This window comes from Amia ocellicauda, chromosome 3 (assembly GCF_036373705.1).
Source record: "Amia ocellicauda isolate fAmiCal2 chromosome 3, fAmiCal2.hap1, whole genome shotgun sequence".
Classification (NCBI taxonomy): domain Eukaryota; kingdom Metazoa; phylum Chordata; class Actinopteri; order Amiiformes; family Amiidae; genus Amia; species Amia ocellicauda.
Genome location: NC_089852.1, coordinates 1001341 through 1017790, shown reverse-complemented (window position 1 = coordinate 1017790; position 16450 = coordinate 1001341). Strand labels below are relative to the sequence as shown.

Below are 16450 nucleotides of genomic sequence, written 5' to 3'. Positions count from 1 at the left end.
TTCCTCACTCTCATTAGCCTGCCCCCCCCTCAGGGAAGTGACACATTAACAGGGTGATTTTTCAAAGGAACGCTCTTGTTTATTGAAAGATATGATACAGTTCTTGGAATGAGAAGAAAGGACAAAAAAACAAGGAGGGAGGGGAGTACAGCGGAAGAGAGGAGGGGAAGGACAAGGGAACGGGGGGGACGTGACACTGCTGTCATTGCTGCGGCTTTCATTGGGGGGGTCGAAGTTCAAAAGTTTGCAGGCTGCACAGGTGAGAGGGTTATTCATTTCTAGGTCCTGGTTTAGTCTGTGCTCGGCTGGTCAATCTGCAAACCAGAGAAACCCCTGCCCCTGTCGAGAGTGTGGGGGCGTGTCTGCTTGTGTGTGACTGATTGTGCCTGTTTGTGTTTTTGTGTACATGCGGGGGCACAGTCTGTGCGAGGTTGTGTCACCCTTGTGCAATCCTGCATCAGCTTTGCTTCCTATTTCTTCTTTCTTATCGGGGGAAGATAAAGACCCTGACTGGGAGTAGGGTGTGTGTGGGGGGGGAATCCTGCAAAAACACGCACTGGGACAGTCTGTTAATTAATCTGTGCCTCTGAGATAGTGTAACTGAGTGACAGAGGGCAGGCCGGGCTTTGGACTGTAGACACGGGAGAGAGTGCAAGACTGAAGTATAGAGAGGGAGAGAGGGAGAGAGACAGAGAGAGAGAGAGAAGCTGCTTAGAAAAGCACTTCTGCAAAGATAGACCAGCAGAGACAGACAGACAGACATAGAAACTGTTTGTATTAAAAGAATTAAACATAAAGAGAGAGAAGGGGCAGGTGGGAGTACAGAGGCGAAGACAGACAGGTGGACAAGAGGAAAATAGACCAAGAGAGACTGCAAAGAGAGGGACAGGTTGATGCACGGACAGAGTTGTTGTTCAGGCAGAGACAAGCTGACGGCCAGAGATGAGACAGAGACGCAGAGACAGACAGACAGACAGACAGTGAGAAAACAGATAGAAAGACAGACAGTGCTGATTTTGCTAGCATTGCTCTGGCATTGCTAGCCAGAGAAAGACAGCGAGAGGAGAGGAGAGGAGGGAAGAGGGGCATTGTCGCAGTGACCGCACACACACCGGCAGAGACACGGACAGGTCTCTCAGACATGGAAGCGGCGCAGCGCAGCCTGGGCTACAGTGTGGAGCGGGAGGTTCTGGACGAGCAGAGCCTGGAGGAGGTGGCACAGCGCCGGGAGAAGAGCCCCCGCACCCCTCTGGCAGACAGGCTGAAACACTCGCTGAGGTGAGAGGGAGAGAGAGAAAGAGGGAGAGACATCCTGTCTGCACCCCGAGAGGAGGAAACACTCATGGAAGAGGGAAGGGAGAGACCGGGGTGTCATAGGTACCTTGTCTGCAATACAGACTAGATCCCAAGTAGTGGCGTGGGAGTGAGAGGACGTGCGGCTACCTTGAGTGATAATATAGAATTGTAACATTGTAATTTATTCTGTATTAAATGTGTTACTTCTTGTCACAAAACTATTATTGCAGACACCTATACATTCAAATCCTTGAGAAAGCAGTGTAAATGAAAGATCAATGCCAGTATCTGCGACATCTTTTGATTATATATATCATCAAGGGCAGTGATGTTCAGACTGTACAATGCACTAGTTAGAGCTCATCTGGATACTGTGGACAGTTCTGGGCTCCACACTTCAAGAAAGATATCGCGGCTCTAGAGGCAGTTCAGAGGAGAGCAACCAGACTTATTCCAGGTCTGAAGGGAATGTCCTACTGAGAGACTGAGGACCTGAACCTTTTCACCCTGGAACAGAGGAGACTACGTGGGGACTTGATCCAAGTCTTCAAAATCATGAAAGGCATCGACCACATCAAACCAGAGGAGCTTTTCCAGATCAGCAGGGACACACGCACACGGGGACACAAATGGAAATTGGGCTTCAAGGCATTCAAGACAGAAAACAGGAGACACTTCTTCACACAGAGAGGCGTCACAATCTGAACAAACTCCCCAGTGATGTGGGTGAAGAGACAATGTGGGAACATGTGGGAAAACAGACTGGATAGGATCCTTGGATCACTTATTTATTAATGGACACCAAACGAGGACGATGGGGCGAATGGCCTCCTCTCTTTTGGACACTGTTCTTATATTAAGAGTCAATCTTATTAAAACAGCGCCATGAAGAAATACTGCGCACTGTGTCTTTAAGACCTTGGTGACCATTAGCAGCACCAATCATATCCTGTCCCTCTCAAGTGCAGCAGAGTTTTAATTTTTCAAAACAAATTAACCATTCAATAAATTATGATTAGAGATATAGTATCTCTGTTACTATTTGACCATGGCATCAGGGACAGCGAACTGAACAGATGCGATAGTCAGACATATGGAGGGCAGACAGAGATTGAGAGGGATCACAATGATGTATTCATTAATGACAAAGGTAACAATGTAACTATTGAAGGCATTCGCTCTCCTTTGAATGGGTAAGTTTCCGGTTACTGTATTTAATTAGGCCTAGCTATATATTTTTAATGTCACACTTGTTTTAGATTGTAGTGTTTCCTTGTACTCTGTTCAGACCCCTCCTCCCTTGTGCGCCAGACAGACAAGACTTAATTAAGTAGTAGGGTGTTTTTTGTTGATTTATCTGATATTACCTGAAACACAAATATTGATGTACAGTGCCATTGGAAGGCCAGAAGTGGACACACAAACACACACTGACTGACTGACTGGCATGCATGGAGACTTTTCTGAACTCTCCTGTTCTGTAGTGGAAAGAGAACTGGTGCCACACAGACACAGACAGGAGAGGCAAGCACACACAGTACACAATACACAGACACACACACATTCCCTGAGGAACGGTGGTTTTGGGTTTATGTGTGGAGAGTTAATCATTCCCAACCATGCAGTGACAATAAGTGTGTGAGTTGGTTTGCCATTAATGTTAGCAGTTCTGTATGTGTCACTGTCTTTCTCTCTCTCTGTCCCCTGCAGGGGCTCTGCTGTATAGAGTCTCTGTGTGTCTAAGTCTCTCTCTCTGTCCCCTGCAGGTGCTCTGGACCCAGGCTGAGGCGCAGTGTGCTCCGCTGGGTCCCTGTCCTCTCCTGGCTGCCCCGATACTCCTTCAGAGAGTGGACCTTGGGGGACCTCATCTCTGGGATCAGCGTGGGCATCATGCACCTGCCACAGGGTGAGAGCGACTGGACAGAGTGGACAAACTGGCTGGACAAACTATATGTACTGTGTATAGAGACTGATTGGATTGACTGGCTATACAGACTGTGTATAAAGACTGACTGACTATAGGGACAATGTGTGTAGAGACTGAATGACCAGAGGGACTGTGTATAGAGACTGATTGACTGTAGGGACTGTGTATAGAGACTGATTGACTATAGGGACTGTGTGTAGAGACTGACTTTGTGCTCATATTGCAGACTGAGGCACAAGGGTGTGTTTTGTAACATGGGTCTGTTTTGTGTTTCTCTGTGCAGGCATGGCCTATGCCCTGCTGGCCGCAGTGCCCCCCGTGTTCGGGCTGTACTCCTCCTTCTACCCCATTCTGGTCTACTTCATCTTCGGGACATCCCGGCACATCTCAGTGGGTCAGTTCGGTGACTCTCCTCTCCTCCTCATCTGCCTCTCTGCTTCCCCTGCTCCTCAGTCACTCTCTCTCCCTCCCTCCTGTTCCCTCTCCTCTGCTGTCCGCTGGCTGTCCCTGAGTGCTCTCATCACTTTCCTCACCTGCCTCCTCTGTCTCTCCCACCCCGTCATGTGACCCCTGTAGGTACATACGCGGTGATGAGTGTGATGATTGGCAGTGTGACAGAGAGGGTGGCTCCGGACAGCCTCTTCATGGTCTCTAGCAACCTGACCAATGGGACGGTGATCGACGTGATCGCGCGAGACGCTGAGAGGGTCAGGGTGGCGGCAGCGGTCACCCTGCTCTCAGGTATCTTCCAGGTATGTGATCCCATGCCCTTCTCATCTGTCTCACTGACCATAGTGCCCTGCTCACCTGTCTCACTGACCACAGGAGTCTGTCACTGATCACAGTGTCCTACTCACCTGTCTCACTGACCACAGTGCCCTGCTCACCTGTCTCACTGATCACAGTGCCCTGCTCACATGTCTCACTGACCACAGGAGTCTGTCACTGATCACAGTGTCCTACTCACCTGTCTCACTGACCACAGTGCCCTGCTCACCTGTCTCACTGATCACAGTGCCCTGCTCACATGTCTCACTGACCACAGGAGTCTGTCACTGGCCACAGTGTACTGCTCACCTGTCTCACTGACCACAGTGTCCTACTCACCTGTCTCACTGACCACAGTGTCCTACTCACCTGTCTCACTGACCACAGTGCCCTGCTCACATGTCTCACTGACCACAGGAGTCTGTCACTGGCCACAGTGTACTGCTCACCTGTCTCACTGACCACAGTGCCCTGCTCACCTGTCTCACTGACCACAGGAGTCTGTCACTGGCCACAGTGTACTGCTCACCTGTCTCACTGACCACAGGAGTCTGTCACTGACCACAGTGCCCTGCTCACCTGTCTCACTGACCACAGTGCACTGCTTACCTGTCTCATTGACCACAGGAGTCTGTCACTGATCACAGTGTCCTACTCACCTGTCTCACTGACCACAGTGCCCTGCTCACCTGTCTCACTGACCACAGGAGTCTGTCACTGATCACAGTGTCCTACTCACCTGTCTCACTGACCACAGTGCCCTGCTCACCTGTCTCACTGACCACAGGAGTCTGTCACTGACCACAGTGCCCTGCTCACCTGTCTCACTGAACACAGGAGTCTGTCACTGACCATGGTGCGCTGCTCACCTGTCTCACTGACCACAGTGCACTGCTTACCTGTCTCATTGACCACAGGAGTCTGTCACTGACCACAGTGCGCTGCTCACCTGTCTCTCTGACCACAGTGCCCTGCTGACCTGTCTCACTGACCACAGTGGCCTGCTGACCTGCCTCACTGACCACAGGAGTCTGTCACTGACCACAGTGCACTGCTCACCTGTCTCACTGACCACAGTGCACCGCTCACCTGTCTCATTGACCACAGTGTCCTACTCACCTGTCTCTCTGACCACAGTGCCCTGCTGACCTGTCTCACTGACCACAGTGGCCTGCTGACCTGCCTCACTGACCACAGGAGTCTGTCACTGACCACAGTGCACTGCTCACCTGTCTCACTGACCACAGTGCACCGCTCACCTGTCTCACTGACCACAGTGTCCTACTCACCTGTCTCACTGACCACAGTGCCCTGCTCACCTGTCTCACTGACCACAGTGCACCGCTCACCCATGAGCTTCTTGTTTGAAGTGCCATCTGTCAGCCAGCCTGATTCTCTGCCTTCGTGTGCAGGTGGTGCTGGGTCTGGTGCAGTTCGGCTTCGTGGTGACCTACCTGTCCGACCCGCTGGTCAGAGGCTACACCACCGGCGCCGCCATCCACGTGATCGTCTCCCAGCTCAAGTACACCCTTGGCATCAGCCCGAAGCGCCACACTGGGCCTCTCTCACTCGTGTATGTGAGTACCAGGAGACAGCACCTTCTCCCTCCTGCCTCCAGACGCCAATGATAAAGACCTTTATACTCCAGACTTCTCTCTCTCTCCCTCTCTCCCTCTCTCCCTCTCCTGCTCTGCAGACGGTGATCGAGGTGTGCTGGCTGCTACCCGAGACCAATCTGGGCACTCTGGTGGTCAGTGTGGTGTCCCTGGTGGCTCTGATCGCAGTGAAGGAGCTCAACGCCAGGCTGAGCAAAAAGCTGCCGATGCCCATTCCTGTAGAGCTGATCACGGTAAGACTGTCCCTGTGTCCCTTTATCTCTGTGTCTCTGTGTCCTGTGTCTCTGTATCTCTGAGTCCCTGTATCACGGTGTCTCAGTGTCCCTGTGTCCCTGTGTCTCTGTGTCTCTGGGTACCTGTGTCTCTGTGTCTCTGTGTCTCAGTGTCCCTGTGTCCCTGTGTCTCTGTGTCTCTGGGTACCTGTGTCTCTGTGTCTCTGTGTCTCAGTGTCCCTGTGTCCCTGTGTCTCTGTGTCTCTGGGTACCTGTGTCTCTGTGTCCCGGTGTCTCAGTGTCTTAGTGTCCCTGTGTCTCAGTGTCCCTGTGTCCCTGTGTCTCTGTGTCTCTGGGTACCTGTGTCTCTGTGTCCCGGTGTCTCAGTGTCTTAGTGTCCCTGTGTCTCTGTATCTCTGTGTCCCTGTGTCTCTGTGTCTCTGGGTACCTGTGTCTCTGTGTCCCGGTGTCTCAGTGTCCCTGTGTCTCTGTGTCTCTGGGTACCTGTGTCTCTGTGTCCCGGTGTCTCAGTGTGTCAGTGTCCCTGTGTCTCTGTGTCCCTGTGTCTCTGTGTCTCTGGGTACCTGTGTCTCTGTGTCCCGGTGTCTCAGTGTCTCAGTGTCCCTGTGTCTCTGTATCTCTGTGTCCCTGTGTCTCTGTGTCTCTGGGTACCTGTGTCTCTGGGTACCTGTGTCTCTGTGTCCCGGTGTCTCAGTGTCCCTGTGTCCCTGTGTCTCTGTGTCTCTGGGTACCTGTGTCTCTGTGTCCCGGTGTCTCAGTGTGTCAGTGTCCCTGTGTCTCTGTGTCCCTGTGTCTCTGTGTCTCTGGGTACCTGTGTCTCTGTGTCCCGGTGTCTCAGTGTCTCAGTGTCCCTGTGTCTCTGTATCTCTGTGTCCCTGTGTCTCTGGGTACCTGTGTCTCTGTGTCCCGGTGTCTCAGTGTGTCAGTGTGTCAGTGTCTCTGTATCTCTGTGTCCCTGTGTCTCTGGGTACCTGTGTCTCTGTGTCCCGGTGTCTCAGTGTCCCTGTGTCTCTGTATCTCTGTGTCTCTGTGTCCCTGTGTCTCTGTGTACTTGTGTCCCTGCTTCTTTGTGTCCCTGTGTCCCTGTATCTCTGATGTTTTCAATAGTCCAGGGGCAGCACAGAGCTTCTTGTTAGTCTGTCTTTGGCTGAGCTGCATTGACACGTAGTGGTCAGCTGCAGAAGTGTCTGTTAAAGTCTCAATGGGAATGAGCAACAGGACAGAGGCTGAACTGACCTGTCCAGATGTCCAGTCTGTATAGGTGGGAAATACTGCTGCAGTTCTATCTATGCCTCTTACATATGTCCTACAACACCTGGGACGCTGGCATACCCAACCCATGGGCAAACCCCCCGCAGCTGCGCTGCACAAATAAATTATTGGCCGGGGATTGACAAGTGTTATCCCTTTACTCTCTCTCTCTCTCTCTCTCTCTCTCTCTCTCTCTCTCCCCCCCCTATTCCAGATCATCATAGCCACAGTGATCTCCTCCCAGACGTCTCTGGACAGTCGCTATGGTGTGGAGGTCGTGGGGATGATCCCATCTGGGTGAGGCTGAGACGTCACAGTGAAGTTGGGCTGCAGAGTTTGTGCTTTTATTTGACGTTAGTTTTAAAATAGATATATCATTCCCACACTATTTCTTTGTCTCTCTCTCTCTCTCCCTCTCTCTCTCTCTGCCTTGTTGTTTTCCTCTCAGCCTCCAGCCCCCGGTGTTGCCCCCTGTCTCCCTGTTTGGGGAGGTGGTGGGTGACGCCTTTGCCCTGGCTGTCGTGGGCTACGGAATCGCCATCTCGCTGGGCAGAATTTTTGCTCTCAAATACGGCTACAAGGTGGACAGCAACCAGGTCTGTGTTGTGTGCGTCTCTGCGCTCGTTAGTGGTTGTGTGTGTGAGTCCGTGCCCGAGTGTGAGTGTGCACGAGTCAGGGGGGTTTATAGGAGTGACTGAGTGTAAATGTTGAGGATGGAGTAACCCAGTGACTCACCTTTTCTCCCCTATTCTGTGACTTTAATGGTCTCTCCCTGCCGCAGGAGCTGGTGGCGCTGGGCCTCAGTAACTCAATCGGGGGGGTGTTTCAGTGTTTTGCAATCAGCTGCTCCATGTCCAGGACTCTGGTCCAGGAGAGCACTGGTGGGAAGACACAGGTACTGAGACTGTATGTCTGTCTGTCTGTCTGTCTGTCTGTCTCTCTGTCTTCATCCCCTGACTAACTGTTCTCTCCATCCCTCTCTCTCTCTCCCCCTCCCTTCCAGGTGGCTAGCGCTCTCTCCGCTCTGGTCATTCTGGTCATTCTGCTGAAGGTGGGGGAGCTTTTCCAGCAGCTGCCCAAGGTACTGGACTGTCCCACTGGACTGTCTCTCAGGACTGTCCCACAGGACTGTCTCACAGGACTGTCTCTCTCCCTCTCTCCCCAGGCAGTGTTGGCTGCCATCATCTTTGTCAACCTGCACGGGATGATGAAGCAGTTCCTGGACCTGCGCACTCTGTGGAAGCAGGACCGGGTGGACATGGTGAGACGGGGAGATGGGCAGATACTGAGGTTTAAAGAAGTGTGTCCAGAGACCAGTAGCTGCTGACCTGTCCCCTCTCCCCTCTCAGCTGGTGTGGCTGGTGACCCTGATCGCCACGGTGCTCCTCAACCCTGACCTGGGGCTGGCCGCCTCCATCGCCTTCGCCCTGCTCACCGTCATCTTCAGGACTCAGCTGTGGGTCTCCCTCCCCCTCTCAAATTCAGATGCGCTTATATTGTTTTTAATAAAAACACATATCTATACTGTATATTTTACATTTTATAATCCTTTTTATAGTTGAACAAGGATTGTCTTCTTCCTCTGACTTAATTCATTCCTTTGCGTTTTGTGTCTGTCCGTGTGTCTGTGTGTCCCCAGGCCGCAGTACTCCCTGCTGGGACAGATCCCAGGGACGAGCCTGTACCGCCCCGTGGAGGAGTACAGTGAGGTACTCACGCTGGGCTCTGAAACTGAAACGCAGTCACACAACTGATCAATGGGTTAGAGATCGATACAGAGATCTTTCATTGTCACTGCAATACACAGAGACAGGCCGCTCTTTGGCAATACACCGGGAGTCACTGCTCTGTGACAGACACACACACACACACATATTGACATACTGAGACACTGTAATACTGCAGATCCACTGCTGGAGAAACGCTCTTACGTCTGCCTCTCTCCCTCCTCCTCTCTCTCCCTCCTCACCCCCTCTCTCCCTCCGTCCCTCTCCCCTTCCTTCTCTCTCTTGCAGGTGAAGCAGACACCAGGCATACTCATTTTCCGCTCCTCCGCTCTTCTGTACTTCGCCAACGCTGAGCTGTACGTGCAGGCCCTGGCCAGAAAGGTGAGGGTCCCGCCCCGAACCCGAGCGCCTCATGCACACGCACACGCACATGCACACACACCCCTCTGCCCACCGTGCAGGTTCGAGGGTGGATAAGAGCACACATTCCCTCCCCTCCCGTGTCTCTGACTGTGGCTGGAGGGCTGGCTCACCGGTCACTGATGCCCTTCTCTGTGCTCAGAGCGGGATCGACATCAGCCGGGTTCTGGCCCTCAAGAAGAAGCAGGAGGCCAAGCGTCTGCACAGAGAGAAGAAGGAGCAGAGAAGAGCCAAGAGGGAGGCCAAGAGGGAGGCCAAGAGAGAGGCCAAGAGAGAGGCCAAGGGTGAGGATGAGAAGGAGGACGAGAGGGACACCAAGAGGGAGGCTGAAAGAGGGGTGAGACACAGACACATTCCCGTAACATCAGTCCATCATCCCGTTGAGTGTGTGTGTTTTTCTCCTGTATCAGTCTGTGTTTCTCTCCTGTCAGTCCCTGTGTTTCTCTCCTCTAGGCCCAAGACTTGGCCTCTTCTTTGCATTGTTACTCTGAACTCTCACTCCACTGCAACTCTGTGACATAAGAGGGAGGTAGTTATAGTAGGAGACTCGATTCTTAGAGGCGTAGATCACACAGTGTGCTCTAGTGACAAGGAGACCCGCATGGTATCTTGCCTGCCTGGTGCTCAGGTTGCAGATCTCCCTAAACTAGTAGACGGGCTACTGTCCAAAGCCGGGGGGAATCCACTGGTCATGGTCCACATTGGAACCAATGACATAGGAAAAGGTAGGACAGAGGTTGTGCAAGACAAATTTAAAGAGTTAGGAACAAAACTAAAGAGCAGAACCTCCACGGTAGTTTTCTCTGAAATACTCCCGGTACCATGTGCCAGGCCACGGAGACAGGCAGAGATTAGAAAGTTTAACACGTGGTTGAAAGCTTGGTGTAGGGAAGAGGGGTTTAGGTTTATGGAGCATTGGTCTTTCTTCTGGGATAGATGGGACCTGTACAAACTGGACGGTCTACATCTAAACAGAAGGGGGGCTAATGCATTGGGAGAGCGTATGTGCAGTGAAATTGAGAATCATTTAAACTAGGGACCAGGGGGGCAGGGGGCTCTGACAATGGGAGATGATCCTCTAAGGAAAGAAAACAAAGGGAAACTGCCAGTAGGAAAGTCCTGAAATGTTTGTACCTCAATGTCAGGAGGATAAGGAACAAGATGTTAGACTTGGAAGCCACAGTGCTGGCATGTGACTATGATGTTGTAGGAGTGACAGAAACATGGCTGACAGAAAATGATGGGGATGAATACAAGTTGGAAGGATACACACAGTTTAGGACAGACAGGCAAAATCGAAGAGGGGGTGGGGTAGCATTATATGTGAAAAATGACATTGAGGCAGAAGAACTAAAATTAGATCCCAGTAACGGAACAGAATCTTTGTAGGTGAAACTTTTGAACAAGAGATCTGGAGGATTAGCGGTAGGAGTGTTACAGGCCACCCAACTCAGATATTCAGATGCTGCATTGTACAGTGTAATCAGGACTGCATGTAGCAAGGATGTGGCTGTTATAATGGGGGACTTCAATTTCCCAAACATAGACTGGGAAAGCCCAGTGGTGACTACAGAAGCAGAAATAGAAATGGTTGAGATGGTAAATGACTGCTTTCTAACTCAATTTGTCAGGGAACCAACCAGAGAGTGCATGCATTGACTTGATCTTTTCAAATGACCAAGACAGAGTCAGAGGGACACTAGTTAGAGAACCAATGGCAAACTGTGATCACAACATGGTTAGCTTTGAGGCATTATTTCAAAAAACAAGGTCCAAGTCTAACACAATGGTCTACAATTTCAGAAAAGCAAATCTTGAAGGTATGAGACGGCACTTAGAAGAGGTAGACTGGAGCACACTGGATACAGAGTCAGATGAAAATGGATGGTTGTATTTTAAGAATATACTACTTGAGGCTCAGGAGAAATTTGTACCAAAACTTAGCAAATTGAGGACCAAAAAACACTGGCCAAAATGGTTTAATAGAGGTATGCAAAAAAATATAAAGAGGAAGAAAATGTTGTATAGCGCATACAAAAGGGATGGAGACGAAACAAAATACAAAGCATATGTTGAGCTGCAAAGAGATCTTAAGAAAGGGATCAGGAAAGCAAAGAGGGGAATAGAAAGAAACAGCTCTTGGAGCTAAAACTAATGCAAAGAGCTTTTTTCAATATTACAACAGCAAGAGGTCAGTAAAGGAGGAAGTGAAACAGATAAAGGGCAAAAATGGAGGTATCTTGGAAAACGAACAAGATGTGGCAAATGTTCTAAATGAGTATTTCACAGAGGTTTTTACAAAAGAAAAGACAGATAACATGCCACAGGTTAACGATCAGTCCAGTCAAACCCTAAGAGAGATCAGGATAAATGAGGAGGAGGTACTAAAGGGACTAGCAGAATTAAAAACAAACAAATCACCTGGGCCAGATGGGATATTTCCAACAGTACTTAAAGAAATGAGGGAAATTATTTATAGGCCGCTAACTCAAATATTCCAAATGACACTTAGAACAGGGGATGTGCCAACTGACTGGAAGACAGCAAATGTCAAACCAATCCACAAGAAAGAGGACAAAACTGAGCCAGGAAATTACAGACCAATCAGTCTCACCTGCATCACCTGTGAAATGATTAGACAGAAAATAGAGGAGCATCTCAATGAAAACCATATTCTTGGAGATAGTCAACATGGGTTTAGACGAGGCAGATCATGTCTTACTAATTTATTAAAAAAATTTGAACATCCAACTGCAGCTGTAGATCATGTGAAAGCATATGATCTGATATACTTAGATTTACATTTGATACGGCAGCTCAGGCTATTCAGAGGGACTTAGATAATATTCAGTTGTGGGCGACACCTGGCAGATGAAATTCAATGTGGACAAGTGCAAGGTATTACATGCAGGTAACAAAAATGTCCACTATAATTACACAGTGGAAGGAATAGAACTAGATGAAGTAACGCATGAGAAAGACCTAGGAGTCTACGTGGACTCCTCACTTTCTCCATCCAAGCAATGTGGGGAAGCAATAAAAAAGGCAAACACAATGTACACAATGCACTATTTAGAGCTCATCTGGATACTGTGGACAGTTCTGGGCTCCACACTTCAAGAAAGATATCGCTGCTCTAGAGGCAGTTCAGAGGAGAGCAACCAGACTTATTCCAGGTCTGAAGGGAAAGTCCTACTGAGAGACTGAGGACCTGAACCTTTTCACCCTGGAACAGAGGAGACTACGTGGGGACTTGATCCAAGTCTTCAAAATCATGAAGGGCATCGACCACATCAAACCAGAGGAGCTTTTCCAGATCAGCAGGGACACACGCACCCGGGGACACAAATGGAAATTGGGCTTCAAGGCATTCAAGACAGAAAACAGGAGACACTTCTTCACACAGAGAGGCGTCACAATCTGAACAAACTCCCCAGCGATGTAGTAGAAGCTGAAAGTTTGGGAACATTTAAAAATAGTCTGGATAGGATCCTTGGATCACTTAGATATTAATGAACACCAAACGAGCACGATGGGTCGAATGGCCCTTTCTCGTTTGTAAACTTTGTTATGTTCTTATAAAACTAGTGGAATTTATACATTAATTTCGGGAGTGAACAACTCCGATGTCATCACACTCGCTTCCGGTTCAATGCGCATAAATATCCCGTAATCAACGCCAACCTCCAGCGCTTCATTCTCTTGCATCCCACCACCTCCCCTGTCACCAACCACCTCTGCAGCAGTTCCTTAGCTCAGTCCCTGCAAAAGGGGGGGGGTTTCCGTAGCCAAGAGAATAAGCCACGTAGTCTCCTCTGTTCCAGGTGAAAAGGTTCAGGTCCTCAGTCTCTCAGTAGGACATTCCCTTCAGACCTGGAATAAGTCTGGTTGCTCTCCTCTGAACTGCCTCTAGAGCAGCGATATCTTTCTTGAAGTGTGGAGCCCAGAACTGTCCACAGTATCCAGATGAGCTCTAACTAGTGCATTGTACAGTCTGAACATCACTGCCCTTGTTCTCAATTCTACACTTTTGACAATATACCCTAGCATCGTGTTTGCCTTTTTTATTGCTTCCCCACACTGTTTGGCTGGAGAAAGTGAGGAGTCCACGTAGACTCCTAGGTCTTTCTCAAGCATTACTTCATCTAGTTCTATTCCTCCCACTGTGTAATTATAGTGGACATTTCTGTCGGTCTATTGTCTATTGTCGCTAAGGGCCGGTCACCCTACTGTGCTGCTGGTTTCTGCGTGCGTCGCAGTCGTGCACAAGGTGGTGTCTGGTGTCTGGTGCCAGAGTAACGCTGTGCTGTTGCTGCCCTGGTCAGGAGGTGGTGCTAGAGAGCCTGAAGGAAGACGCTGTGGTGGAGGACGTGGTGGACGTGGTGGATGTGATGGACGTGGTGGACATGGTGGATGTGATGGACGTGGTGGACGTCGAAGATGGAGCCCTGCCTCACCCTCCCCTCCCTCAGGCCATCATCCTGGACCTCAGCCCTGTCAACTTCCTGGACACTGTGGGCGTCAAGACCCTGAGAAACGTGAGGATGCCCTCTGTGTGATGCACTGCCCATTTCAGTCCCTCTCCCTGTCTCATTCCTAGTATCAGTCCCTTTCTCTGTCCTCTTCCACTCCCTCTCTCAGTCCCCTGTCCCTAAAGACTAACTCTTAATAGACCAATGAGAGGCTCACAGTCAGTGGCTGCACTTTCAGCAAACAAACAAAAATACAATGAAAAAGCTCTGGACACATGTCGGCAACGTGTTGGCCCTGTGTCCTCCTTGTGTCACTCCTGTGTCGGCCCTGTGTCATCTGTGTGTCATCCCTGTTGGGGCTCTGTGTCCTCATTGTGTCCTCCCTGGTGTCTGAGCTCCTCAGTGCACCATCTCTCCGTGGCCGTACTGATCCTGGTCTTTCCTGTTTCAGATCATCCGGGACTACGGGCAGGCGGGCGTGGAGGTGTACCTCTCGGGCTGCCAGAGTGAGTCACAGGCCTCTCAGTACATATGAGACCCTGCCCCTCAGGGGACAGTCTCAACCCTTCCACACTCCTTCACCAGGTCCTGGGAATGCCCAGTTTTTATGTTGTCTTTGAGATCTCACTGTAACACTCTCACATTTGAGTCCTGGCACCCAGCCAGTGAGGTGAGCGGCTCTCTGTGGCTCGTGGACAGGCATGGGTGAGGTGAGTGACCGCTCTCTTTGTCCTGTGAAGCCGGTGTCATTGAGCGGCTGGAGCGCGGGGAGTTCTTCACCGAGACGCTGACCAAGGCCCGACTCTACACCTCCGTCCACAGCGCTGTGCGGCACTGCACTCACAGCCAGGTGAGCCTGCCCTCCACACACACACACACACACACACACACACACACACACACTCTGTCAAACCCTGCTGATTGTATAGAGCATGGCGTCATAGTGAGAGGGGATAAAGTGTGTATGTGTGTGTGAGAGAGTAAGTATGAGTTTGCCTTTAGGTGTGGGTGTGCGTTTGGCTGCCTGTGTGTGTGTGTGTGTGTGTGTGTGTGTGAGAGAGAGAGAGAGAGTGAGTGTGAGTTTGTCTTTGGTGTAGGTAGGTGTGTGTTTGTCTGTCTGTCTTGTGTGTTTGAGTAAAAACAGATCTGCATGTTTAAGAAATGACACACAGTGTCACCCGCAGATATACACTTAATGATATTAATAATTAATGTCAGACAGTGTTGGACTCAGAAGTGTCTGCCCCCCCATACACTTTATTTTGTATTTTCTCCTCCCCCTTCTTGTTCACTGTCCCTCCTGCTTCACAGGTCAAGGAAGCCTATTTTTAGAGGGATGGGGAAGTCTGACACCTGGAGCTGTAGGACTGACTGACGCACACACACCTGGAGCTGTGGGACTGATGCACACGCACACACACACACACACACACACACACACACTCAGACAGTCATACTGAAACACACATGAGCTGACGGAGATGGACGTGCAGACAAAGACACAGATGCTGACAGACAGTAGGCCAAACCACCACAGACACAATCTTGGCACAAACCTGAACTCCAAGTCTCAATGGGAACACGAGGAATTCAGTCTCCCATTTAAATTCACAAGAAGCACGGCAGCGTGGGTGCAGTAGATGGCGCTGTTGTGTGAGGCCGGTGAAACGCTTTCACAGTGAATAACGGTCTGCTCTATGTTCTGAGAGTATGTTGTATTGATTTTGTACAGGCCAGTTTAGTTAATTAACAAGAAGACTTTTTCAGTTGCAGCTTTATTAGTGGTGTTAATCTTATTTTACAATTTTACCAACTGGTTAAAAAAATAATTGTGATGTTTTTCAATAGGAATAGGATGCTTTGAGATGGTTGATTTATATTCTCAAATTCAAGGTTTACATCTACCAAGTGTAAAAAACAAAAACAAAGTCAGTATTATTAAATTCCTGCTGTCACATCTCCTAGTCTATACTATCCACACTGGATTAAACAAACTGTAATTTGCCTATCAAGAAAGGGTGTATTGTTGAAATAAAATGTGCAGTTTGGTCTAAAATATGATTTAATAAACAAATTACCTTATTTACATACATACGGTGACAAATTAAAAGAAACACCTGAATAAATCAATCAATCAATCAATCAATCAATTTTAATTTATTATAGCATCCCCTATATGCTAAAGTGTCTCAGGGCACTGCACAATAAAAACAGCACAACACACTGTAAATAGTTTAATGAAATTAAAGGATGCTGATCTCATAAGATGCAGCCAAAATGTTGCAATGGACAAATTGTTTTATCTTTACAGTTATTGTTTTATTAGTAACTCGGACTTTAAACTGGAGGTTTTGTTTTTATCTGGTATCAAATATCAGAAGAAATATTAATTTCTGAATAAAGTCCTGTTATCTAGTGTAATGAGTTGGAGACTAACAGGGGTGGATTCAGGTGCAAACTCAACCAGAAGGCTGGTAAAGATACAAAGGGGAAATCCAATAATCATAGTCAAAGACAGTCCAGAGGTAAATCAATTGGGCAGACAGGGGAGATCCAAAAGGAGAGGACAGTCTCTCTCTCTCTCTCTTTTGTGTGTGTGCTTGTTTTACTTAGCAGTGACTGAAGGGCAAACAGGGGTTTAACTGCAGAGCAGAGTGAAGTCAGTGGAGATGGTTGGGAGAGGTAGAACCAATTAGTGCAGAGGGATGATGGGAAAAGTGCACATGGTGATGTGGAATGT

The 16450-nt window shown here is 49.3% G+C and overlaps 1 protein-coding gene across 1 annotated transcript; it reads left to right on the top strand.

Moving 5' to 3' along the window:
- The first annotated feature begins 313 nt into the window (after positions 1 to 313).
- LOC136730259 (solute carrier family 26 member 6) lies at positions 314 to 15766 on the top strand. Its single transcript, XM_066697579.1, has 19 exons — positions 314 to 1278; positions 3063 to 3202; positions 3507 to 3617; positions 3800 to 3975; positions 5404 to 5568; positions 5688 to 5840; positions 7306 to 7388; positions 7540 to 7687; positions 7873 to 7986; positions 8095 to 8172; positions 8257 to 8352; positions 8441 to 8547; positions 8731 to 8800; positions 9107 to 9199; positions 9381 to 9575; positions 13564 to 13776; positions 14162 to 14216; positions 14451 to 14560; positions 15022 to 15766. The coding sequence occupies exons 1-19, from the start codon at positions 1142 to 1144 to the stop codon at positions 15040 to 15042; spliced, it is 2265 nt and encodes a 754-aa protein (XP_066553676.1). The 5' UTR covers positions 314 to 1141; the 3' UTR covers positions 15043 to 15766.
- Positions 15767 to 16450: the final 684 nt, after the last annotated feature.